Source organism: Triplophysa dalaica, chromosome 6, assembly GCF_015846415.1.
Source record: "Triplophysa dalaica isolate WHDGS20190420 chromosome 6, ASM1584641v1, whole genome shotgun sequence".
Lineage (NCBI taxonomy): Eukaryota > Metazoa > Chordata > Actinopteri > Cypriniformes > Nemacheilidae > Triplophysa > Triplophysa dalaica.
The window spans coordinates 15,075,239-15,102,521 of record NC_079547.1 but is presented as its reverse complement, the minus strand read 5'-3'; the positions used below and the strand labels follow the sequence as shown (position 1 = coordinate 15,102,521).

Below are 27,283 nucleotides of genomic sequence, written 5' to 3'. Positions count from 1 at the left end.
TGTGTTTTGATGTTTGTAGGCATACAATAGAAGCGGTATAAAGGCACGCTGTGTGTAAATTCCATTGAGTTGTTTGAAGTTTCAGGTCGTGGGTGAGGTGGGCCTGTGCGTGCGTGCGTGCGCGTGCGTGTGAGCAAACGCGACAGAAAGTTGAAGCGTTCGACGCGACACACTAGAAATCTCTATTGTAAACTAAAGTCGTGTCTTGCGTTTGTGGTTTATTGAGCTTCGTTTATTATAATGCGAGAGTCGTAACGTTTGTCGCGTCGCTCGCTGGTGTGGAGTTGCGTTGTCATCTACATGGCTTTACTGGGGCTTTGCTAGACACTCTTCAGTAGTGGTTCTGTTTGGGCGTGTTATTATGATACAGTGTTACAGTATTGTATGTTTTAGAGGGATCGTGTATTTATTTGTGCTGAGATCTTGATCTGACCCACGTTACTTTCATGCTTCTGATCTATCTATTGTAAGCTTCTCTCTGTCCTTATCTATCTGAATTATAGCTGTTCATGTGCATTTCATATGATTGCAAGTTGAAAAAATGGAATAGCAATTAAAATTCTGTCATTTATTCATACAATAAAGGATATGATTGTGAGACATAAAATATATATTTTGAGGTTGTGTGTCGAAAGATTGGAGGTCAACAGGAGACAGGGTTGTTTGGATGCCCACTTTCTCCCATATATCTTTAGTGTTCTTCAGGAAAAAATCATACAGGTTTGGAATGGCATTGCTAATTTATATCTCTTTATTAATATTTGCCGTTGATTTTATGCTGGTTGACAAACCTCTATCCGAAAAACAAGATCAGGAAAACACAGCACTGTGAACTTTTCCAGTATGACCACTTTTGGTTTGTTTCCTCAGTAGAGATTAAGATTACACATGGATTAGCCGCTTTGTCAGAGATTGTTCTCCATCGAAAATCCTTTTAGTCTGTAATTTAGATTTGTCCTTATCTGTAATACCACATTTATGGTATCAGTCCTGTTCTCATCTCCTCAATTCTTGCCTGTGTTGAAAATGGCCCAAAATAAAGACTTACCGTCAAAGCTTTACTTTTGAGATGATGATGATGCTTAAGGAAGTTGTTTGTTCCTTTTTAGTAGGCCAAGTGAATTTCATGGTTTAAGCAAATCGTCTAGAACAAATTGGCTTTAACAGATCCAACCAGACACACAGGCTTTACTTTGATGTACTTTATTGCAGTGGTTCTCAAACTTTTTAGTGTGAGGGTCCCATGCATCCCTGTCGAACGCTTCTTCCCCCCCCAAAAAATGAATGACAGAAACTATCTCAATCTGTAATTTCACTTTAATTAAACTAAAATCATATTGAGTTGTACAAATATTTATACAATGAATTGTTAAATGCTGCTGGTAGAATTTTAGATTCTGAATTTACTAAAATGTTAATGCTGCCCACTCGGTGCCATCTGGCGGCCCCCAGTTTGAGAACCACTGCTTTAATGTAACACATTTGTATGTTCATTATCACATGGTGCATGCAAAGGCATTACTTAAACTGTATTACTTTGCAAGTGTGAGTGTGATGTTTTAGTGTTTAGAAGAGGAATGTGTCAAAATGTATTGCTTTTGTGGTAAACCAGTGCTCGGTTCGTGTTTTGAGTTGTGTGCCACCACGGCTGCCACGAGTTAGTTGCAACTGCCTGTTTGCTGAAAATGTTTGCACGTACATGAACAGTTTAGAGAGAAAGACGGTCACATGGTCTGTGCCACAGGGGTTGATGAAACTGTGAAATATTAGTTTACAGGATAGTTTACCCAATCAAGACAAGTTGCCTGGTCTGATCACAGTCATTTGAACAAGAGGGAATCCTGTATTGCTTTTAAAAGGGAGTTGCTGTAATTTAATGTCAGTGTAAAAGCTCTCAGGGCATGTGGCCAGACCGAGGAAGATGGGAGGTTGTGCAGAACGTGACATTGTCTAAAATGTTTGGCCTGGACTCTTGTTTTACAAGGTTTTAAATATGCTGGTATTTTACTCGCCCTCAGGTTGAAGTAAAACAGTAGATTCTTGTAAAGTAACAGAACTGTTCCGTCTCCTTAGTGAACAGCTATGACTGTTGCAGACACAGACAGCTTTAAAGGGTAAATTCATCCAAAAATCTAATTTGTGTGTTTTTATACACCCACATGACGTATAATATGTTTTGAGACCTCCCGGCGTCTTCGTAGCACAAATAAAGATATTTATGTGTCGAAGTGCTCTCGTGAACGTGCACCATAGACTGACAAGACAGTGAAGCTATCGATTAAAGTCGTTAATTCGTTTAGTTTTTCCCACATAAAGCATTTTTGTTGCTATAAGCGGATAGGCCAATTTAAAGATGTCTTTAGTACGTTTCTGGACCTATGAGGAGGCCTGGAAAGTAACCTAAAAACTTTATTTGTGCTCTGAAAGATGCCATCGGGGTCTCAAAACATGTTTAACGTCATGTGGGTGAGCAAAAAATCACATCAATTTGATTTTGGGACGAACTCACCCCATAAAGGGGGCATTTTTTTGCTGTTTTTGAGGCTATATGTTTTTTGAGTGTTTAACAATGGATGTTCATGTTTCTATAAAAAAAAAACGCTTTATATTTCGCATATTCCAAGTCTATTGTTCAACGCTGTCCCTCTTCTCACTAAAACGACTGAATTTCTTCCGGTGTATATATAAAGTCCCTCCTTTCGAAACGCTCTGATTGGTAAAACTGACCAGGTCTGTTTCCTGCTTAGAGCGTGCCTGTAAATGTCTCACCCATACCATATCAGCGAGCTTCCGCTTCTCAGGCTGTTGTGATTGGTCCGTTCCCCTTTCAGTGCACTTGTATTCATAAGCTTTGGCTTTTAGCAATAAACTGTAACAACTTCACTTCATTAGTTAAAAACATGCGGATCGATAAAAGTTTAACGGAGGTCTGCTAGTGCATGTGCAAACTTCAATCTTTATTCCTACTATGGTGAGGGAAATGACAACAGACCGATTGGAATCAGACTGGTTATATTAACATTGCTAAAAGAAGCATTAGTTTTGCCTTTTTATATTGGACCCGAGTTAGATGATAAAACAAGCAGATTGACTAGGATTTGGAAGCAGGACTTTTTCAAAGGACGTTTCATAGAAGTGTTTTAGAGGTATGCACACACACACAATATCAAAGTGTTACACAGAACAACTTTCACAGCCGATGTTAAAGTAATGAAAGATGTTATTTGACCGTTGGTAATCTTAGAATGTGTGTAGCTGAATTCTTATTACAAGCTGTTGGACTGTGATGAAAGTGAAATAAATTAATTGCGCAGCTCAGTCAAATATTAACAATCTCTGATAAGCAAACACTACTGCAACGACTCTTCCTCTTCTCTAAGGAAAGCCTCGCCCTTTTTTGGCGTATTCCTGTGGGCGGAGCTTATTCAAAAACTCGGAATAGTGACATCATGTACCCCTGTAGTCCGATTCCAACCAGTCTCTGTTCTCCTTGAAAAGCGAATTCTGTTAAGTTCTTGCTTGGCATTGAACTTGTATCATTTTGCAGATATTGTTTATGCTCTAACAGCAACATTACAGACTAACTAAAGTTTGAAAGTTGGCATCAAAGGAAATGACCGCTTCAGTGGTTGATGGTGCAAAAGATCACAAGTGTGAATTTGCAGTTGTCATAAATATAAAATGTTTAAGCTACAGATAAGCTATTTACAATAAACACTGTGAAATTTCTTGAAAAAAGGGGAATTGTAATTTTCATTTAACTAAGTGTTGTGGAAGGTTGCCAGGACAACACCTTGTGTTTGCTAAACTGTTCATAATTGTGATATTTAAGTATCGAGGTGTGACATATCGTTGAAGGTATGTGGAGCACTTTGCATTATTTTTTTATCTACTGTTAAAGAGATAAAATTAAAAACAATCTTGTCTCAAAAATCACAACTTTTTAAAGGCGTTGTGATGATGCCGGTTTATTATTTAAGTGTCAGTTACAATAAAAAAAATAATCGATTCAAAATTAATAATTACCTCAGGAGCGGGGCCAAACAAAACAACAAACAAAATACTCTCTCCTTTTGTAGACACTGGCTTACCTTTCAAAAAGAAAGATGCCTTTAGGCAAATAAAGACAGGTCACTGCCCTTCCTCCCTCTCTGTGGCCAAACAGGAGAAAAGATCAAAAGAAAAGAATAGGAACCCGTTCCCTACAAATACCAGAGCACTCGGTTTTTCTTAGTTATAGTACGGTTCCAACACAACACCGTAAGATAGTGATGTTAGTTGTGACACATTTTCAGTGAAGCTTTGTATCGATGCTTGATTCGTTCTCTAAAAATCAGTGACTGCTTCGTACTCCGTTTCAAAGGTTTAAAAAAGCGCAACACAGGGCACGCTCTCGTGGGTTGTTGAGGTGTACTGCATTGTTTTGCATTGAATCTAATTGTTTGATCATAGCCTACTGTACGAGTTTATTGTTGCGAGAATTTGGGACTCATGGAACCTGTTGCAAAGAGACATCATTCTCAGATGTGGGAAAACTTTTATTTGCGTTCTCCCAATAAGGTTATTATTTGCCTTTTTATGTGAATCATAAAATGTAGTACTTAAATCACTATCTTTTGGTAATGATATACTGTATATTAGGGCTGCACAATTAATCAAAAAGAAATCACACGCAATTCGGTGGTTGGCTGCGATGTTTTATGCGCAGTTTGTCAGTGAAATACTGTTAAATGCAGCTGCATCCGAAAGCCAGAGGTCGCTCTCACACAGAAACTCTAATGCTCCATAGAAGTACCACCATACGTATAAACAGAAAATGATGTCTTCCTATCTGCATTTGGCATCTCTCTCTCTGTCAACAGCTTATAACCAAACGCCACTGACTAACATAGTATTAAAAATGTATACAAATATATATATTTTTCTTCTGTTGAACACAAAAGAAGATATTTTGAACAATGTATGACAGCGAAAAGTTCTGGGGCATTTTTGACAACCATTGTAATATCTCCTGGAATACAATGGGGTCCAAGAACTGTTTACAAGTAATCATCTAAATATCTTTCTCTGTGTTCAACCAAACAAAGAAATGTATACAGATTTGGAACAACAAGAGAGTGAGTATTTCATAACAGTATTCTCATTTTTGTTGTACTATCCCTTTAAGAATTCAGATTTCAGATTGCTTAAATCAGGGTAATAGTCCTGAATGGGTTAATAGTCAGGCTTAACTTGATACCACAGAGGTGTAGATCTTTAGCACTGTCGGTTAACCATAACGCATTAGAGGGTTATAGACAGGATATGCAGAAGATTTTGAACATTTTCATCCAGCCACTCCCTCATCCGATAAAGTGTGCTTGATCATTATCCGCCACAAAGAGAAATATTTAGACGTGGTTTTATTGTGCCATGACTAGGCTTGTGAAGGTGGTGAATGATATTGGCTTCTTGAACTGCAATGGACTTCTAGTGGTCACATGACAAATGTTCTATTTTACTGCTGGGTGTTTGATTAAAAGACATGACTTCTGCTGAAATGTCAGACTTTTTCATTTTGCGTTGTCTGAATTACTGTAGATCAAGGACATGCTGCTTGCCAGTATCGAAAAAGGAACCATGGTCAGCTGTCTCAATATAACTTCCTTTCTGCCTCATAGCAGTTAAAAAGTATCAAATGTTATCCAATGGATTTGTGGTTTGTATTTGAGCAGCATGGATCTATTTTCAGCTACTTGTTGATATCTGGTGGCTTTTGTAATGGAGAGACAAGTACAGGTCAGGTGCTACATTAAATACTGTCTCGGGGAACTAACACTCACGACCAATGAAACCTTATCTCATACTGCACATTTTAAAACGGGAACTTGCAAGTATTTCGCCCTTGTCAGTGTGTCACTTTTATTTCAGTGTTGCTGTAAGATCGCAGCTGCTCGGTAAAAGGGCCTCCGCAGAAGCAGCTGTCTAGCATTGTGGGTGTGGTCGCTGTGTTTCTCTAGAGACGGTTTATTCTTGGTAGTTTGCAGTACTTTAATCTCAGTCCTTTTTCTGCTTGTTCTGCCCGTTTCCTGCAGTCCGCTGCTTCCTGGTCTTCTGCCTCCTTCTGCTTTTGCCTTCATTTTGTTTCTCTGTCACACTCTCTCTCACATAGAACTCTGTTTAATCGTGGCATTAATGTTTGTTTCACCTTATCCAATGTGATCAAAATACTTCTATCTCAGATGCATCTACTGTCTGTATCCATTTGTTGTTTTTGGTGTGTGGTCTCTGATCACGTGGCTACATGCATCCCTTATTTAACAATTTTATTGCCACATGTTGGTCAAGTATAAACATCATAAATTGATTATCTCAATGAGATATGTAGTTCCGTTTTTGAACTTTTGAAATTTAACAATTAGAAAGTTTTTTCCTCTTATTCCCTTAATTGATCAGATTGCAGACCAATTCCAAACTTGTTTTCACCTTTATTTTGAGCTAGTCATCATATGGTGTGGAGTGTGGAACTCTGGGCACTTCACACACTCAATGGTCGCGTAGCAGAAGGGAGGCGGAGTTATGAGACGCTGCTCCAGCAAAGTTCTCCTATGTGAGATATTGCAGTATTTATGTGAAACAAGAATATTCTTTTTTAATATATTACTCTCCTCTTTAAATCTCTTGTCCTTTCAGCATCCTGTCGGTCGCTTCTGTGAATGTGTCATCATTGTTAAAACAGGCTTAAGGTTTTGGTCTGAAAGAGGAAGAGAAGGAACTAAGTGTAAAAATGTAGATTTCTAGCGCTATAGTAGCAATTTGGTGTTGACAGATCTGTGAGGTGTGAAAAGTAACCCTGCAGATGCAACGGTAAGGAAGAGAAGTCAGGTGTTTTTTATGATATTTCTTCCTGTCAAATATAAAAACTCTCACTTGTCTTTATCCTGTTGCCATGGTTTCAACAAACAGTTCCTTTATTTGTATTGATTGCTCTATATCAAAGCCTCTGTGAGACGGCGTTTCATACGGAGCTGTGGTTATGACTTTGATGATGAAAGGAAACTGTATCTGCAATATTGTAAGCTGCCAACTAAGTGGTATTATATTCTAGAAACAGTTTTTATTCTTTTGGTATTTTCAAAGTATTAAGTATCAAAAATTTGATTGTTTCCGATTCAGTCAACACCTTTAAATTAAAAGGGCAAACCAAGCGCACTGTATTGTGGGATACAGCAATTATTTAAAAATAAAGCAGCATACCAATTTACACAAAAAAAAGAACTTGAGGTTAATTTGTATATAGCCAAAGCAATTATTGAGAGGACTTAGCCAAAGTGTGTTTGTTACTCGCATTCATGTTATGTATTTTTTCTTTAGAGTCATGACGTCTGCAGTGACTTTAGAAGATGCTCTGTCCAACGTGGACCTGCTGGAGGAGCTGCCTCTTCCAGATCAGCAGCCCTGTATTGAACCTCTGCCCTCCTCCATCGTTTACCAGGTAACACCTGACCTCAGATCAGCTCTTCAACCAACAATACATTATAAAACATTCTTTAACTGTTGTAAATAAATTCAATACCATGATTTATTTCTACACTGCTTTTAACCGTCTGTTTTTGACACACTCAGCCCAACTTCAACACCAACTTTGAAGACCGCAATGCATTTGTGACAGGCATCGCCCGATACATCGAGCAGGCCACGGTCCACTCCAACATGGTAAGACCATCTTCGGTCTATTAGTTTGAGTGATTACCTCAACCTTCACACACTGTCCTGTATTAAAGTGATAGTTCAGCCAAAAATAAATATTCTGTCATTATTTGAAGATTTTTGGTAACTGGCCCCCATTCACTTGCATTGGTTTTGTGCTCGTACAGTAGAAGTGAATGGGGGCCAGTGCTTTTCAGTTACCAATGTTTTTTCAAAATATCATCTTTTTTGTTCTTTGGAAGAAAGTAAGTCATAAAGGTTTGAAATGACAAGAGGGTGAGGAAATGATGACATAATTTTCAATTTTGGGTGAACTATCAATTTAAATGACTGACTGGAGTCTATACTGTTTCATCAGAGCTCTGTAAATCTGACCCAGACTATTCCACTATTGCCAGCTCCCTGGAAGCCCTGCTAAAAGATTCTGTCAATGGTTTGAATGGTTTTAGGTCGGCCCATTAGAGGCCTTCATTGTTCTCATCCACCGTACTGATTTAGGGAAGCTGGCCGGACGGACAGTGGGGCTCTGAATAGCTTTCAAATTGAATGTGTACTGCTGTGGGCAGTTAGTGAGAGGTTATAGCTGTCAGGAAGTGTTTGGCATCAATGTGGAATCAGTGTGGGTGGGAGTACTGCAGTGACACACACATACACACCAATATATGTTAAACAATGTGGGTTAATATGTTTTGTAGGAATACGCTTAGTATATTTTGAGGGTTTGCTACAATTTTATGTACAATATGTCTGTATGGATTTAGTTGTCTTTTCATGATGAGATCTTGCTGTGTTGTAGAATGAGATGTTAGAGGAAGGTCAGGAGTATGCTGTGATGCTCTACACGTGGAGGAGCTGTTCAAGAGCCATTCCTCAGGTAACTGAGTTCCCTCACATACAGGCTCCTCATGCCACAAGGTTTTTTGCCAACAGGCTTTAAAAAACTGCCTCATAGGACTGCTCTATTATGATAAAAACAATTTGATTATTATTAAATTGTGTTAGTCAATATTTCACAATTATTTAACAGGGTTACTCATTGACTTGAAAAAGGTATAGTATTATTGCATTAAAAAACATAAAATAAAAAAAGGGTATTTTTAACACTGAATTAAACTGTAATACATAAAAAATTCATGAATTCATTATTTTAGTTAACAATTCAACATATCTGACTATAAACTTATGTGTGTGATTTAATGACCCCTCTCCATATGCCTTTGTTTTAGGTGAAATGTAATGAACAGCCCAACAGAGTGGAGATCTATGAGAAGACCGTGGAGGTGCTGGAGCCAGAAGTCACCAAACTGATGAACTTCATGTATTTTCAGGTAGGCTTGGATCTGATGTCCTGGATTTGAATACCAACACACTAGCGCTGATATCCTTTCTCACGTTCCTCTTTCAGCGGACTGCCATAGATCGCTTCTGTGGGGAAGTGCGTCGGCTCTGTCACGCCGAGCGTAGGAAGGACTTCGTGTCTGAGGCCTACCTTCTCACACTGGGGAAGTTCATCAACATGTTTGCGGTGCTGGACGAACTTAAGAACATGAAGTGCAGTGTGAAAAATGACCATTCCGCATACAAGAGGTAACCACCTTTCCTGAGCGCTAGTTCTGTTTATATGATTGGTAATTTCCGCATATGGCCTCTGGATGGCAGTAAAGCTACACCTGGATTTTACTGGTCAATCCTCATCTGCATTATCTTTGCATTCTTAGTTTTGTGGTCTCTGTCATGCAGAGATGTAAGGAAATGAGTTGATCTGGGATATATTTAGAACTACTTTAGAGTAAATCAAGTTGAATACTAAATATTCAGATATTTAATACATACGTATATTAAAAAGATATAAAGAATATGCCTGACGGGAAAAAATGAATCGGGGGTGTGAATATGGATTTGATTTCCTTATAGTGAGGACGACAAATCAGTGATAGAAGGCAATGATGAAAAATAATGCAAACTGACTGCTATGTATTATGAGACTGTTCATATTAGCTTGTACACCGTAATTGAAGTTGTCATGTAATTACTATGTTATTATGAAATATGCATAGTGATGTATTGTTGAATTTACATTAATGCATTTAGAGCAGTGGCTCTCAAACTGGGGGCCCCAAGATGGATCCAGGGGGCCACAGATTTGTTTCGTTTTATGAAATTAGGAATTTTTCATGGTTTTATGCAATCATCAAACATCAGAAAAATAAGACAACCAACCAAAATAATTGATGTTCCAGCATTGTATAGCTGAATATGTTTTTGGTTGAATTAAAATTCTTCCCTGGTCCAAAGACATGCATGGTAGGTTGATTGGCATCTCTGGAAAAATTGAGTGAATGAGTGCGTGAGTGAATGAGTGAGTGTGTGTGCCCTGCGATGGGTTGGCACTCCATCCAGGGTGTATCCTGCCTTGATGCCCGATGACTCCTGAGATAGGCACAGGCTCCCCGTGACCCGAGGTAGTTCGGATAAGCGGTAGAAAATGGATGGATGGATGGAAGATTAGAAGTCTTTATTTGGGGGGGCACAGAGCGAGGCTCTCTACAACAAGAGGCTAGAGATGTTTTGTGCTTTCTTGTACAAAGTGTGCGGGTGTGTCAGGGTGACTATGTCGATGTATTGTTTTCATTGTGCCCACCTTCTAAAACACGCTAGAGGATGTCATATGTCATATCTGACAACCCTTTTTTTTCAACTAATGTCAACAATTTTCTCATTGCTTGCTGCCTTGTCAGCTTTCCTTTGTACTCATTTTCTGTCTTTTTGGGTCTTTAACTATTATGATTGTTGGTAGTTGTGACACATGCTGGCTTAACACAGGCCTCATTTCTCATTCCCACGTAAATTTCTGCCTCATTGGATTTTTTCTTTCCCATGAGTTGTATAACTGTTTTCATCACTTGTTTCTCAGAGCTGCTCAGTTCCTGAGGAAAATGTCGGAACCGTCCTCTATTCAGGAATCACAGAATTTATCAATGTTCCTGGCTAACCACAACAAGATCACTCAGGTACAGTAATGCATCTTTGAAGTGACTTCAGTGTATGTATATAAGCACATATACAGTTAGTAAATGTATGTGTTAGATGGATATCAAACCCATGACCTTAGTGTTGCTATCACATTGCTCTAATAGCTTTTGTGAGGTTTGCCACCATGTAAGGCAAGTTATTAACATGATCTGGTGTCTGTGTTTCAGTCCTTGCAGCAGCAGCTAGAGGTGATCAATGGATATGATGAGCTACTGGCCGACATTGTTAATCTCTGTGTGGAATACTATGAAAACAAGATGTACCTCACCCCCAGCGAGAAACACATGCTACTCAAAGTAAGCATGGGCACGCATGACATCACCCGCTACCAGTTAACATCCAGTAAAACTAAAAGTTTACTCTGTATTCACTTAGTTGCATGTATTGTACATCTTAAATATTGTAACAAGGCTTTTTCATCAGGGTCATTTTTGAATGTTGGCTTTACTTCATCATAAATTTCTTATTTGATGTCTTATAGGTGATGGGCTTCGGTCTCTATCTGATCGATGGAACCAACAGCAACATCTACAAACTGGATGCTAAGAAAAGAATCAACCTTACAAAGATTGACAAGTTTTTCAAGGTTTGTACGTGTGCGTGTGCTTTTCATGTGTATGTAATAAGAGGCAAGTCTTTGCCTTTGCCTATGGTCCCCTTTTTATCAAACCACAATGACACGCTTGATGAATGATAATGACATGCAAACAGCCACATGTCTCGACTGGTCATATAAAACATAGTTTAATACCAGGTGTAAATGGGGCAAATCTGATTAAAATCTGAATCTGAATTCTGTGGAATCCCTACAGCAACTGCAGGTGGTGCCTCTGTTCGGTGACATGCAGATTGAACTAGCCCGCTACATCAAAACCAGCGCTCACTATGAGGATAACAAGTCCAGGTGAGTTCCCCTAGAAGACATGGTGCTTATACTTGGATGTGACCTTAAATGGGAATGTTTAATCTGTTCAATCCTCTCCTTCTGTATTTTCCAGGTGGTCCTGCACATCTGCAGGCAGTAGTCCGCAGTATAATATCTGTGAGCAGATGATTCAAATACGTGATGATCACATGCGCTTCATTTCTGAGCTGGCCCGGTACAGCAATAGCGAGGTGAGTATATTGTTATGTAGACTGATGCCCAGGTCTTTTTGAACAAGTGCAGACTCTCTATTCCACGTGCACTGACTCATTCTGCAGAGATGTTGGCACGGGGTGAAATTACTTGTACCAATCTGCCAAATGACTTGCTCAACTACAGAAAAGTTGGTGTGATTTGTTCTCTGATAAGTTTGAGATTTTGGTCATTTGTTTCGTCATCCGGTGGCTGGCAAAACCAAATGGTCCTTTTAGTGTCACAAAATCAATGACTCGTATATGTAGCATGTTTGGGCTGACAATTTATTTTTATCGAAACAGAAAGCAATTATAATGCTGCTGCGGAGCAGGGTGTCATGACCCAGTAGTTTCTTTCACCATTACAAGATTCCTTATGTTAATATATTTTGTTAAGGGAAAGTTCACCCAAAAACGAAAACTCTTTCATCATTTACTCACCCTCAGATTGTTCCAAACCTGTAAAAGTGTCTTTGTTCTGCTGAACACAAAGGAAGATATTTGGAAGAATGTCAGTAGCCAAACAGATCTCATCCCCCATTTACTGCTATAGTAGGGTTACAGACATTTTTCCAAATATATGTCTTTGTGTTTAGCCGAACAAAGAGATTTATACAGGTGTGGAACAACCTGAGGGCGAGCAAATGATGAGTGATTTTTGAGTGAACTATCCCTTTCATATGACTTTACATTTTAATAATTGAAGTAATTTAATAACCATCATTCTTCAGTTTCATTAGTTGGTATCAGTCTGGTATCTATCTTAGTCTTGACTTTTATTTTCTTTGAACATTTGGCAGTTAATATTAATGAGCGTTCAAATTAGATTCTATAAAGCTAAATCTCCTTTATAAATTCTCTAATAGTTGGATTCATACAGATTAATGAGAAGCAGATGCTACCGTGCCTCCGCTGCTATTGCCAAGCTCATTTTCGCTCGTGTTAGAACATCAATACGTGGAGGAATATTCATTAACTGTGGGAGGGCGAACGGCTCCCGCTTCATAGAAGATTCCCTTTTCCACGGCTGATTGGTTTCACAGCTCAATCTTAGCAGCTCAGAACTCGCGGTCCATCAGAACACTCCAGTGGTCTGAATTCATGTAGATGAATATGGAGATGTGAGGGGAGGTGGCCATTCTGGAATCAAATTGAAATAGTAACGCACACAACTATTTAGAAGGTCTCGTCATCCGGCTGTCTGTGATGGGGAAAAGAGGGATGAATTATGTTCTCATTTCCCATCTCTGGTTGTCAGATGTCATTTGACATAGTTCTTGTGCAGCAGAGGGACATTTATTGGACATTTTTTCTTAGGTTTATTCATTTGAAATGCTTCTACTGTTACTGTAGTATGAAAAAGATACTGTAGATAAATATTTGACTTTGACCTCCCCCTTGCAAGGAACTTTAAAAGTTTTGGTATATGCAGCTCTGTGTATTTTATGTAGATAACCTCATTAATCCGGTGTGAGAAAATAGTGTAAAAAAATTAGTGGTGGGCCGTTAACGCAGTGAGACTCTTATCGCGCGATAAAAAAAAATGTCGCCGTTAATCTATTCTCAAAGTTTGGTTGGGGGCTGGGTCTATACTACGCAACCTATGATGACTTTCACCTTGATATTTTAGCGCGGATGTATACCAGTTTAACTGCACTGTACGGGGCGAGAACGAGATTTTTCAACTCGCGTGATTCGCGTCATTCGCGGAAGCAGAAGCCGCCTCATCATCTCATAACCAGGGCTTCGTTCGCGTCCTTAGCGCCGCCTCATCATATCATGACCAGGGCTTCATTCGCGCAGCAAGTAGGTCTATTGGCTCTTTGCATTAACATATAAATCACTCGCGCTTGACACGCCATTCGCGTTTGGTCTGAACACAACATAACGTTACTGTGAAATTACCGCATCAAACGTGACGTGCTAACATGGATGCAGCTATGAAGCCGCCAGGTTTGCTTCATGGAATATTAATTTTTAAGAAGCTTCCCAATAGAAACATCGACAAGACTAAGGTTGTTTGCACCTTGTGCAATGCGGAATTGGTTTAAAAAAACACTTTCTCTCAACAGGTAGTGGTCTAGCTTTAGTTGAAACCAGTAACTTTGTATTGAGATCTAATGTATTATGGCTCCTGTATGACATATCACTTGTTGCTCCCTCACTCTTTGTAAGTCGCTTTGGATAAAAGCGTCTGCTAAATGACTAAATGTAAATGTACTGTAGGAGCTCTTCCAGTCTCAAGTACCACCTAAACGCAAATCATCCCTTAGCTAATGCGGAAGTAAACACAAGTTCATTTTATTGAACATAACTTATTTTCATCACCAATTATCATAGTAGAACAGCTTTCTCAAGCAGTTTGTGATGCATTTTGGAAACAGGAGATGAGCCCCTGGTCTAATGCACCACCTGGCTGGAGAAACCCGTTCTCAAAGACTTACTTTTAGTCATTATTTGGGTAGCACACATATTCTGAATGCCTTCGGCAGAATTCAAATGAGCCATTTTAATCTAGATTAATCTAGATTAATCTTGGAATTAATCTAGATTAAAAAAATTAATCTATGCCCACCACTAAAAAAAATACAAATATAAAGATAATGAACAATATATGAATTGGTTCCAAAATTTGTTAACTAATGAGTTTTTTATTTTTTTCAAACATCATGGTTTTATTATGTTAGCTTTCCTGTAGCTCAGTGATAATAGCATTGTGTTAACCACGCAAGGTTGTGGGTTCGATCCCAGGGGATTGCACATACCCAAGTATAAATGTATAGGATAATGCAATGTAAGTCGCTTTGGATAAAAGCGTCTGCCAAATGCATAAATGTAAATGTAGTACGCTTTATTTTTTTAGGTATTATGACTTTAATAAAAACAAATCAAATGCACAATAAAATTGTTAGTTCAATACATCCAATTGGATATCTTTTTAATTTTGAGGAAAACAAAATAAATAAATTAAACAATCCTGTCTCATTACCTTGCTTGAAGATATTTATTTATTTGATATTATCTTGTTTTTTTTCAGGTGGTGACGGGTTCAGGTCGGCAGGAGTCCCAGAAGACGGACTCTGAGTACAGGAAGTTGTTTGATTTGGCTCTCCAGGGCTTGCAGCTGCTCTCTCAGTGGAGTGCACAGATCATGGAAGTGGTGAGTGTGTCTGTCTCTCCCAGATTTATGTGGCCACTAGCAAGAACTATCTTGTGCTTGGCTCCTAAATTGACTGTTTCCTGTGAAGTTGGAAGTTTGTGGGTCTTAATTTAGTTTCAAAATTCAGTGGGAGCCATGGTTATAGAGCTGCTAGATAGATTTTTCTGAGAAAAAAAACATGTTATCTATCAATCCAAAACAGATTGGCCTATGTCCAAAATTCGGAGTACCACTGCTGAGATTTGTCTCAGAGGGGCAGATATTGCTCAAGGGGAATGCACTGAATTACTGAATTTTGTACAATGGTGGTCGAAGTGTGTTTTGTAAAAGGTTTTTTGATTTTTGTAGTAACTGATAGACTGTCATCATGCTAGAACCTTTTGATTTCATTGCTAAAAAAGCAATTACATCCTCCCACAAGTTTTTCGTTCTGAGTGGAGAAATACTATTCATACTCTTCATATACAGATATCCATCCCAACTGGCTTGAGGCACTTGTTTGCATATTTCTCATTGTGTTTTTTCTTCATCTCTTGTCCTCCAGCGAATAATCAATATAGACACCAAGCCCAGTTTCTGAGATTCTCAATTATATTTTAAACGCAAACGTGAGTTTTCCTAGAAACCTTCCTGTTCTGTTGCTAAGGAGACCTATTAACTCTGCACAAATCATCAGGCAGAAAAGCCAGTGAGTCACACTCGATGAAGACTTCTAACTAAACACTGATTTTCCAGCCCACCCCTTCACCAAAGAGAGACTGACTTTATTCATCACAGATTCATTTAATTTCAAATTCACTTCACTAAATTAATTTGTTTATTAGATTTTTGCTTTCAAACTAAGTGAAGCTTCACCCTGTCGGTCATGTCAAGTACTGTTGCCATGGACACAGACAGAGGGGAGCTCTTGTCAATTAGTCAAATGGATTTTTGTCTTTTTAACTAATAAAGTATCGAAAATGACAGACCATGGTTTTTGAAATGTGTGGCTGTTTGTTGACTTGAATGTTAATATACAAGTATACAGATGAGCAAAATATTTTTCTTTTACAGTATTCCTGGAAACTGGTGCACCCCACAGACAAATACTCGAACAAAGAATGCCCAGACAATGCCGAAGAGTACGAACGTGCCACCAGATACAACTACACAAGCGAGGAAAAATTCGCCTTGGTGGAGGTCAGTACACCTGCACTTTCAAAGCTGTGCAGCATACAGCTGCTTTAATGCCGCCAGAAGTTTGTACGTACTTTCGTATGTGCTTTGAAAGCAAAAGAGATCAAAGCCTGAATTCTCAGCATGACAAAAATGCACAACTTCATTAGAGGGATATTTCAGGGCTATGAATTTATTTATATCAGGTCTGAAATTTTATTATTTATTATATATGTCAAATTTATTTAGTTAAAAAAAATGTATTAGTAAATCCTGGAATTATCATGAACTAAGATGAATAAATAGTTTGAGCAGTATGGTTTATAGCTAGTTGTTAATAAATACAACCAAAAAGTGTTAAAGAACCTTGTTGTATCTATAAAATGACAGTAAGAAGCTTGAGTCTGGTTGTGTTCAGGTCCTTGCCATGATTAAGGGCCTTCAGGTACTGATGGGCCGAATGGAGAGCGTCTTCAACCACGCCATCCGTCACACCATATACGCAGCCCTGCAGGACTTCGCTCAGGTGACGCTGAGAGAGCCACTTCGCCAGGCCATCAAGAAGAAGAAGAATGTCGTCCAGAGGTACAACCCAGCACTGAGCGATTTAAAAGGAACCGTATTCCCAAAAAATGATTCAAAGAATAAATTAGGAATGTTAAACTTTTGGTTAACTGTTCCTTCAAAGGGCTGATTTCCTGAAAAACTTACTTTTTCCATGCTTAAATGCTAAAATCGGGTATCTTGTGCATCTGCCAACTCAGAAAACGTGAAAAATGACTAATAATGAACTTTTTTTATGTGAACCTATGTGAGTCTGTGTAGTCTGACAATGATGTTGTTGCAGTGTGCTACAGGCCATCCGTAAGACCATCTGTGATTGGGAGACGGGCAGGGAGCCACACAATGACCCGGCGCTACGGGGCGAGAAGGACCCTAAAGGGGGATTCGATATCAAAGTTCCCCGGCGCGCTGTAGGACCCTCCAGCACTCAGGTATGTGACCCACCTTTGATATTTTCTCTTGCAGCCATAGAACAAATCCTTAAGGCAGACAAACACTTTGACACGCCTCTACTTAAAGCATTGCAGATTTGAGGTTTCAAATCAGTGTTTACATTACACAAAACCTCAGAAGATACAACTAATCAAAAAAATCCCTGCTAAAAAACAATCTAAAGACCCTTATTGTTTTCATTCAAATCAAAACAATTCCCTTTATGTTCATTCAATCTATTAGAATTAATGTGATGGTTTCTGTTGTTTTGTCAGCAGGGATGCATGCTTCACTAATCTGCTGTGTCTTTGTCACACACACACACATAACATTATCCAGCAACATTCAGAAGAGCTTGTAATCCTCCCCTCTGCCACAAATTTTATATAAAACATGAAATGAGAAAAGCACCTCTGGGATTCAGGCTGTTATCATTGAAGTCTCAAAACATATCAGTTGTTTGCTACTAGCAGTTTTGAGAGAATTTCATACAAAAGATTTGACCCACCAGCCGTTTCAGTTTGACAGAGTGGATTGTGAAAGTTCCAACTGTGTGTTGCGTGTCGTTGTCAGTTCTCGCCATTTTGTTGGTTTGGATTGAATGGTCTTTGATCAGAATTTGATCTTTGTCGTGAGGCTTGAGGTTCATAACAACAGTTGGATTGAAACTTTTGCCTTTTGAGTTGTTGACAAATGAACCTTGCAAGTGTCCTATGACGTAGCAAGGATTTAACAATGAAGATAAATATTATTAATAATATTTGATTAAAGCGACACTTCTATGGGATTCCTTTTGTACCAATAAGTACGAACGCGAAATAAAAAACCCCAAAGAAAAATAAACAACACGAAAGAAGAAATACACTTTGAAAACGAAAAAAATGAACTCAAATTGCAAACTTTTAACATACTTTCAAACAAATTGCATTCATCATCAAATGTTTTCTAAATATCCCTTTCGAAAATCATTGTTTATGAATACGATGCCCGAGATTTCGTTTGCGCTTCATTATTTTTCGTTTACACTGCAAAAAGTTACGTTCGAACTTCTGGCACAAACCGCGGGAGTTAACAGTGCTTTACTCTCATTGGCTAGTCAGATTTTGATCGACAGGTCCGTGACCTGGAAGTGGAAGAAGTCTTAGTGGCGGCGCGCAACTTCAGAAAGCGATCTGGAGGTGGACGGTGAAGTTACTTGTGATTAGTTACCTTTGTTATTAAACGTAGAATCATGGATTTATTAAAATGTTGCATGAAGCATACATCCCTTATTTCACTACTGTTTAGAACATGGTTACCGTAGTAAAATCCATGGGTTTGCCAATAATCAATACCCAAAAGCAAGTGATTACTTTTATTACAAAAAACTATAAGCTTCGCAAGGGAGTCGGTTACAAGTGAGGAAACAAACAGAAAGATCATGTTTTTGTCTCGATACATAAGAGAATTCAAACGGAACATTTACATAATGTAAGTATTTTTGATGCTTTGAAAGCGACGAACATTGCATTATATTATACATTTGTTTCTGACGTTGTGCAATATACTGGATCGAACCAATCGCCATGTTCTTACCACTGAGACACAGGAAATCTTATTAAAGCATAAAAATACTTTTGTGCCGGACAATAAAATTAACATGAGAATATCCCTAACGGAGGACAGCATGAATCGAAGTGAAATTATGTCGGTCATAAAATCAAAACAAACATGTAGATCGTTTCAAACTTGTGACCTCCTTCGGCAGAACACAACATATAATTTGAAGAATGTTGATAACCAGAATACATTGCCCTTATTGTATAATAATAAATAGTATTATTAATATGATTATTATTAGTTTTAGTTTTAATAGTAGCCTTCCATGTAATGGACACCACACATTTCTCAAAATACATATTTTTTGTTCAACAGAAATTAAATGACACGAGGGTCTGTATTCCTGTTATACAGAAAACTTTTCAGATTATTTTGGGACATATAAAACATCAGAAGAATGACTTCTGTCATATATCCCTAAATTTGGAGACTGCTTTTGCCATAGATGAAGCTCCTCTCTCCAGCAAGTGGGTCAGCATCTCCACGTCGTAATTATCGCTGGATATCTCTAATTGGGCTGTTTTTGTGTTGTCAATAAATCCAAATAGTCCATTTCTACACATGATTTTTTTGACTGTCTTTAGACTAATAGTTATCCTGTGTTTGACACTTAAAATGTAAAGGATCTCTTTATAAGGTAGACTCAAGTCAAAGTAATATTGAATTAAATCAAATCAGTCCATACCATATGATAAGGAATAAACAATCTGCGCTCAACAGTTTTAACACATAAGGGTAAACAGAGATTGTAATATTTATCATTTAGAGAGAAAGACAGAGTTACTAGACAGTATTCTGTACAATGTATTTAAACACTGGTTCCTTTTATTCATTTACATAATTGACCGCATTTGAGGAAAATAACAGCACTACTTGTTAAGAATGATAAATGAATAGTAGATGTTTCAAAAAATGTAAGGTTATGCAAAAAGACTAGACGGGCTCCGTACATTTCAATCCAAACTGTAGCAAAAAAAAAGTTTAATAACAAAGGTAACTAATCACAAGTAACTTCACCGTCCACCTCCAGATCGCTTTCTGAAGTTGCGCGCCGCCACTAAGACTTCTTCCACTTCCAGGTCACGGACCTGTCGATCAAAATCTGACTAGCCAACGAGAGTAAAGCACTTTTAACTCCCGCCCACGCGAGAGGTTTGTGCCAGAAGTTCGAACGTAACTTTTTGCAGTGTAAACGAAAAATAATGAAGCGCAAACGAAATCTCGGGCATCGTATTCATAAACAATGATTTTCGAAAAGGATATTTAGAAAACATTTGATGATGAATGCAGTTTGTTTGAAAGTATGTTAAAAGTTTGCAATTTGAGTTCATTTTTTTTGTTTTCAAAGTGTATTTCTTCTTTCGTGTTGTTTAGTTTTTTTTTTTTTTTTTTTTTTCGCGTTCGTACTTATTGGCACAAAAGAAATCCCATACACTTCGACCTTAAAATAATGTCTCTAAAATTATTTATATTGTGGTAGAACAACTCTTAAACGGATGAATTCTACTCCCGCTACTACCTGAGCAGCCTCATTGCGGATACAACCACGCTTTGTAAGATCTGTGTTTGGGTCGGTACATATAGCCCTGCCCATCCCCGGCATGCAGAAGAGGGCGGCATGGTTTCCAAACAACATTTTTGCATTTGCCGGCTCCATCAATTTAGTACTCAAATTCATGTGTACTTCGCTGCTCACGGAGAAGTTTATACAGCGACATTCTTTACAACACCAGTAATAGACAATTGCGCTTATCAACCATATGGGGCAATCGTAAGCAATGGTTCAATAGTGTTGCATTAACAGTTTGTTTTCTCCATTTTTTTTAAGCAACACCATAGGACACATGGTACGGTTTATTTCTCAACTACCCATATACTAAATTATTAGACCACAAACGAACAGCCTTTGGCAATAAAATAAAAAAGAAAGGCTATTGATAGAATAAGTGTATCAAATTTGAGTAAATGATGAAAGTATTGTCTATAAAAGCTCTAAATAATCAATAAATCTTTTTGCTTCTATAAGGCATTAATGAGAAAAAAAACATGTAAATTAATTTAATTTAACATACGTGATAAGATTTTTTTATGTTAAAGGTACAGTACAAAATGTGGGATTTCTAGACATTTCTTACAAATTACAGAAGAGTTGTGACTTCAGTGAACTAGCCACCTGTATTTGAAAACGGTTCCACGCTGACACACATACACACAATTTCAGAATGAAGCTCAATTCTTTGAAGGCAGCGTTAGAGACAATTCCTATGATGCCTGGAACATCTCCTTGAAGGCTGTGCCACCTGGTGCCCTCCATCAGTGTGATTAAGCACTCAGAACAGAATGCAAAATACCCACCTGTGGCGAGATAATGAACAGAATGGAGATATGGGTCTGTGCATGGAGAGCTGTATGAGAGCACACTGTTATGTGGGAAGAATAAAGATAGAAAACTTCAGACAGCAAAAGACAAAAATCCTTTCATCTGCTTCTTCTCTCTGTTCTTCTGCTAAGTTGTATATGGTCAGGACCATGCTGGAGTCTCTGGTCGCTGATAAGAGCGGATTTAAGAAAACTCTGCGCAGCAGTCTGGAGGGGCCAACCATCATTGACATCGAGAAGTTTCACCGCGAGTCCTTCTTCTACACTCACTTGCTCAACTTCAGTGGTAAGACCCCATCCAGGTTTGAATTTAAAGGATGAGAGAAGACTCTTGCAGTTAGGTATCGGATGAGGTCAGTCGTCATTGATGTTTTGCCGTGTTTCAGAGACGCTGCAGCAGTGCTGTGATCTTTCTCAGCTTTGGTTCCGTGAGTTCTTTCTGGAGCTCACAATGGGCCGCCGCATCCAGTTCCCTATTGAGATGTCGATGCCCTGGATCCTTACTGACCACATCTTGGAGACTAAAGAGGCTTCTATGATGGAGTAAGGACACACAATACTGCACGTGGCCAGAGAATCACTAAAAGCATTATATTTGCTAGTTATTGAGACTAGCAAAGTCGTTGAGACTAAAACAAATCTGTCTTGTCTGCACAGATACGTGTTGTATTCTTTGGACCTGTACAATGACAGTGCACACTACGCGCTCACAAAGTTTAAAAAGCAGTTCCTGTATGATGAGATTGAGGCTGAGGTAAGATCCTCATCCTTTGAGGAAAAAATGAATACCTGTTACTCTCTTCCTCTTTGCATGTTTGTTTGTATTTTACATGATGGCGTTCTGACCTTACTGTCTGTTCCAGGTTAATCTCTGCTTTGACCAGTTTGTCTACAAACTTGCAGATCAGATTTTCGCCTACTACAAGATTCTTGCCGGAAGGTAGGAGACAGTTTTGCTCTTTTGTCCTTGGTTTGTGTACTTGTAAATCCGTATGAGCGTTTGTTGAGATTTAGAATTTGAACTGAATGTATTTCTATGGGACTATTCACAGCTTTGACCAACATGTGCATTTACTATTTATAGGTATGTGGTTTGGTAAAAGAGTTATTTTAGTTTTATCCAAATCTCGAACAAAAAATATATTGTTTTTATTTGAATTTATTTAAAGATGATGAAAACTGGAGAAACAGGTCAAAATAAGAGAAAAGATGCTCTGTTTTTATAGATCTCAAATACTGCAAAAACAACAAGTTTATATTCACTCCAAAGCAATACAACAGTTCTGATTTATAACCTAGTTTTTTGTCATGCTATCAGTCTTTCACATTGTTGTTGGATGACTTTGTCACTCCTGAGGTTTGATTTTGTTGAAATTCAACAAACACTGGACTGGAATGGCCACAGTACATCTAGAAATGCTGATTAAATAAAAAATTTGTAATTGTCTTTCCATTTTTTCCATTTCTCTGTAGTCTTCTTCTAGATAAGAGACTTCGAGCTGAATGTAAGAATCAGGGAGCAAACATCTCTTGGCCTACTTCCAACCGCTACGAGACGCTGCTTAAACAGAGACACGTTCAGGTAAGATAGGCTTCCTTCCATTCTTAAACATTCTGGAGTCCAGTCCTCTCATATTTCCTCTGCTTTGCAGCTCCTGGGACGTTCGATCGACTTGAACCGCCTTATCACCCAGCGAGTGTCCTGCATGCTTTACAGATCCCTAGAGCTGGCCATCAACCGCTTTGAGAGCGAGGACCTCACTTCCATAATGGTGCGGTATTAGTCAAAATCTTGTTTTTAAGAAAGTTGCTCTTACATACGACTTAAATTTTGGGAAATAAAGGATGAGCCATTACTCATACAAGAATAGAAATATAGAACAGCAGGAATAATTCAGTCCTGTCTGGCTGTGCCTGTGTGCTTTTGTATTTATGTTGACATTTCATTGAGTAGACGTCTAACTGTGACACCTTAATTTCAAAATACTGTAAAATTGCTTCACAGCTCGATATCTGTTTTCATGCAAACTATTGTGGGATGTTTTTGTGTTCTGGAATACAAATGCATTATTGGTAAATGTCATTGTGGTTTTACAAAGTGAGATCGTGTTTTTTTTTTTTTGTGGAAAAAGTTCTGCGTTCAAATAATTTCTCTTTTCCCTGTCGGTCATCAGGAGTTGGAGGGTTTGCTGGACATAAACCGATTGACTCATAAACTTCTCAGTAAGTTTTTGACATTGGACAGCATTGATGCCATGTTCCGGGAGGCAAACCACAATGTTTCCGCGCCCTACGGCAGAATCACTCTGCATGTGTTCTGGGAACTCAACTATGACTTCTTACCCAACTACTGTTATAACGGCTCCACAAACAGGTACTGCAGTGCACAAATTTCCACATTTATTAAAGGTGCAGTGTGTCATTTTTTTGTGGTTGAATTTGTCGTGTCAAAGTTTTATGTATATTAACGGATAAAAATAAGCCTTCATACATTGGCATGTTTTGTAAAGGTTTATTTTTTATAATTAACGGCATTAACGCAACATCTGTTTTTTCATCCGTCATGATTGTTATGCGTCATATTATATAATAGCGCTCATATTCATATAAAAGCCATGAAACTATTTAGGCGCGATTTGAAATGGTTGTATTGACAAGTCCAGTATAGAGTGTCAGCTTTGTCTGTGGAACACGGTCCCGTCTGGTGTACATATGGGCTATAGCTGCGTCAGAATATGTCAGACAGCGCACCAGGATTTACTTCTCTTTCGTGCTTAAATGAACAAAAACACACAAGATTATGCCAGAAATCACATTTTGTGTAGTATTTTCACAAGCACAGTCTTCAACAAGTTGAATAAAGTCTTAAATGATTGCAAAGAGTTCTGAAAATGGAAAGCGCATTTTAGACCTGCTTATGTCGGCACCTCTTAAAGGGCGCGTTCTTAAACGTGCTGCTGTGACTCCAGTCAATAATGCTTTTTAAAGAACAAAAGAAAGGAAGACATCAATGTGATTATGTAGCTTCAATGAGGATTCTTCTGTATTTGTTGTATTTAGCAGTAAAGACTGTAAAGTGTTTGAGTACTTTATTTATTTTCTGTGTATTTCCTTTCTGTTAGATAGGTAGGAAGGGCAAACTTTTTATAATAGGTTTGATTAGTAAGAAAAAACATGAAATATTTAATAAAGACCTCAGTTGGAAAGCCAACAGTATTAGAATGTTTGCTTTTATTCATAAAATTATGCTGAAAAGGAAATGTGTTGTTTCTACATTAATATGGAGATAAAATGTTCAATTATTAGAATGTAAAAGTATATTTAAAAACATGTGTGATTAGTTTTTTTTTTAATTGATTGACAGCACTAAAATAAACATGTTAAACAAAATAAATATGTATGTATATATACAGCGGGGGAAATAAGTATTTTGACACATAAGCATTTTTATCAGTAAGGGGATTTCTAAGTGGGCTATTGACACAAAATTTCCGCCAGATGTAGTCATCAAGCACAATATTGAATTCATACAAAGAAATCAGAACATTTAAGTATACAAGTTCATAATAAATAAAGTGAAATGACACAGGGAATAAGTATTGAACACATGAAGGTAACAAGGTGCAAAATGGCATAGAAATCCAGGAGATCACCTGAAATCAGTCAGTATTGAGAGAGAAACCCTGCCCCCTATCAGTACTAATTGATATCAGCTGCTTTAGTCCTAATTGATGGCCTATAAAGGCTTCTCATTACCTAGGAGGCACACAGGAAAGACTTCATGATGGGTTAAAGCAAATAACTATCTGTAGATCTTTGTAATCTTATCGTTGAAAAGCATTTTGATGGGAATGGTTATAGGCACATTTCCAGAATGCGGAATGTTCCTGTGAGCACTGTGTGGGCCATTATCCGGAAATGGAAAGGGCATCAGTTCACCATAAACCGGCCACGATCAGGTTTTCCACGTAAGATCCCTGTCCAAGGAGTCCAAAGAATAATCAGGAGAGTTCTCCAAGAGCCAAGAACCACTCGGGCAGAACTTCAGGAAGACCTTGCAGCAGCAGATACTGTTGTTTCAAAGAAAACTATAAGCAATGCACGCTCACCACTCAAGTTTCCATTGCTGAACAAAAAGCATGTTGAGGCTTGGTTAAAGTTTGCGAAAGAGCATTTGGAGAAGCCTGTGGATTATTGGGAGACTATAATATGGTCAGACGAAAGACGTAATTGAACTTTTTGGCAGTCATTCTACACACCATGTTTGGAGAAGAAATGGCACTGCCCACCACCCCAAGAACACCATAGCAACAGCTAAGTTTGGGGGTAGAAGCATCATGGTTTGGGGCTGCTTTTCAGCGAGGGGTACTGGCCGACTTCATATTATTGAAGGCAGGATGAATGGAGAAATGTACCGGGACATTCTGGATAAAAATCTGCTGCCATCTACCAGAAAGCTGAAAATGAAAAGAGGGTGGACATTTCAGCAAGACAATGATCCCAAACACAAGGCCAAGGACACAATGAAATGGTTTCAAAGAAAGAAAATCAAGCTGCTTGAATGGCCCAGTCAATCACCTGACCTAAATCCCATAGAAAATCTATGGAGAGAACTGAAGATCAAAGTTCATAAAAGAGGCCCAAGGAACCTTCGAGATTTAAAGACCATTTGTGTGGAAGAATGGGCCAGAATCACTCCTGAGCAATGCAGACGACTGGCCTCTCCATACAAGAGGCGTCTAGAAGCTGTAATCACCAACAAAGGCTTTTCTACAAAGTATTAAATAAAGTTTGTTCAATACTTATTCCCTTGTCATTTCACTTTATTTATTATGACAGAACTTTTGAATGTTCTGATTTCTTTATATGAATTCAATATTGGGCTTGATGGCTACAAATGGTGGAAATTTTGTGTCAATAGCCCACCTAGAAATCCCCTTACTGATAAAAATATTTTATATTTTACTGTGTTTTATACCCTTACTGTGTCAAATACTTATTTTCCCCGCTGTATATATATATATAAACGGAAAGCATCCCTTAGCTAATGCGGAAGTAAACACAAGTTCATCTTATTGAACATAATTTAATTTTCATCACCAATTATCATAGTAGAACAGCTTTCTCAAGCAGTTTGAGATGCATTTTGGAAACAGGAGATGAGCCCCTGGTCTAATGCGCCACCTGGCTTGAGAAACCCGTTCTCAAAGACTTACTTTTAGTCATTATTTGGGTAGCACACATATTCTGAATGCCTTCGGCAGAATTCAAATGAGCCATTTTAATCTAGATTAATCTAGATTAATTTTGGAATTAATCTAGATTATTCTAGATTAAAAAAAATTATCTATGCCCACCACTAATATATATTTATATTTATATTTTCAAAGAGTCTATCATAGACTAAAGAGTCAAACAGATATTTGAGTGAAATTCTTAGTGATTGGGTTTTGTCATAGAAGTGTGGACCTGATCCAATATCAGTTCATCATCTATCAGTTAACCAGACATGCTTCAGATTAAAAGACAAATTGCACAGAACAACCCTTTCTTCACTTATCAAAAAGCCAAACACCATGAGATACATGAAGATAGATCATTGCTTTAATCACTTTTTTAAAATGTGTTATTTATATAACACTATATGATTCTATATGTATTTTGAACAATTACATTGTGTTTAATATACAGTTCATTTCAACTAGAAAATGACTGCTGCTTCAGACAGCTTTTACACTTTTTCATACTTATTTTATTAATAACAATGAACACATGTTCTATGTTTCAATAAAGATGAAAATCCTCTGCAACTGGATTTATCACTTGTTTTGTTCATTTGAGTTTATTTACCAACAACAGCAGAAACACAATTATATTCTTGAGCTAAAATACAGTCTCAACCATATACTTTTGTACATTTTGGAAACATCACACTAACATCAGCAGATGCTCAAAACTTGAGAAATAGAAAGAGAGTGCAGTGAAGTAGCAAAGTGAGGTGGGAATATTATAAGTTTTGAACTGACTAGGAATGAAAAGGCAAGATTGAACTAGGACCGAAAACGTTTTCGGCTGTGTTTAATATTTGCAGTATGTTTAAAGCTTAAACATGTCTGATGTCACTTGCTGAGTAAATAAATGCTGAGCTGTTTT

At 38.0% G+C, this 27,283-nt stretch overlaps 1 protein-coding gene across 2 annotated transcripts in view; it reads left to right on the top strand.

Annotated features, from left to right (window-relative positions):
• cyfip1 (cytoplasmic FMR1 interacting protein 1) overlaps positions 1 to 27,283 on the top strand; it is a 37,819-nt gene that overhangs the window by 330 nt on the left and 10,206 nt on the right. For both annotated transcript variants that reach the window (XM_056749765.1, XM_056749764.1), the window contains exons 2-22: positions 7,354 to 7,474; positions 7,606 to 7,695; positions 8,486 to 8,563; positions 8,916 to 9,017; positions 9,095 to 9,276; positions 10,604 to 10,700; positions 10,890 to 11,018; positions 11,204 to 11,308; positions 11,535 to 11,626; positions 11,721 to 11,838; positions 14,879 to 15,001; positions 16,055 to 16,180; positions 16,575 to 16,741; positions 17,004 to 17,151; positions 21,263 to 21,416; positions 21,517 to 21,673; positions 21,788 to 21,884; positions 21,994 to 22,070; positions 22,604 to 22,712; positions 22,783 to 22,902; positions 23,305 to 23,504. In XM_056749765.1, the coding sequence (XP_056605743.1) occupies positions 7,358 to 7,474; positions 7,606 to 7,695; positions 8,486 to 8,563; positions 8,916 to 9,017; positions 9,095 to 9,276; positions 10,604 to 10,700; positions 10,890 to 11,018; positions 11,204 to 11,308; positions 11,535 to 11,626; positions 11,721 to 11,838; positions 14,879 to 15,001; positions 16,055 to 16,180; positions 16,575 to 16,741; positions 17,004 to 17,151; positions 21,263 to 21,416; positions 21,517 to 21,673; positions 21,788 to 21,884; positions 21,994 to 22,070; positions 22,604 to 22,712; positions 22,783 to 22,902; positions 23,305 to 23,504 (2,588 nt within the window). In that variant the 5' untranslated portion in view covers positions 7,354 to 7,357. The remainder of the gene's footprint in view (positions 1 to 7,353; positions 7,475 to 7,605; positions 7,696 to 8,485; positions 8,564 to 8,915; positions 9,018 to 9,094; positions 9,277 to 10,603; positions 10,701 to 10,889; positions 11,019 to 11,203; positions 11,309 to 11,534; positions 11,627 to 11,720; positions 11,839 to 14,878; positions 15,002 to 16,054; positions 16,181 to 16,574; positions 16,742 to 17,003; positions 17,152 to 21,262; positions 21,417 to 21,516; positions 21,674 to 21,787; positions 21,885 to 21,993; positions 22,071 to 22,603; positions 22,713 to 22,782; positions 22,903 to 23,304; positions 23,505 to 27,283) is intronic.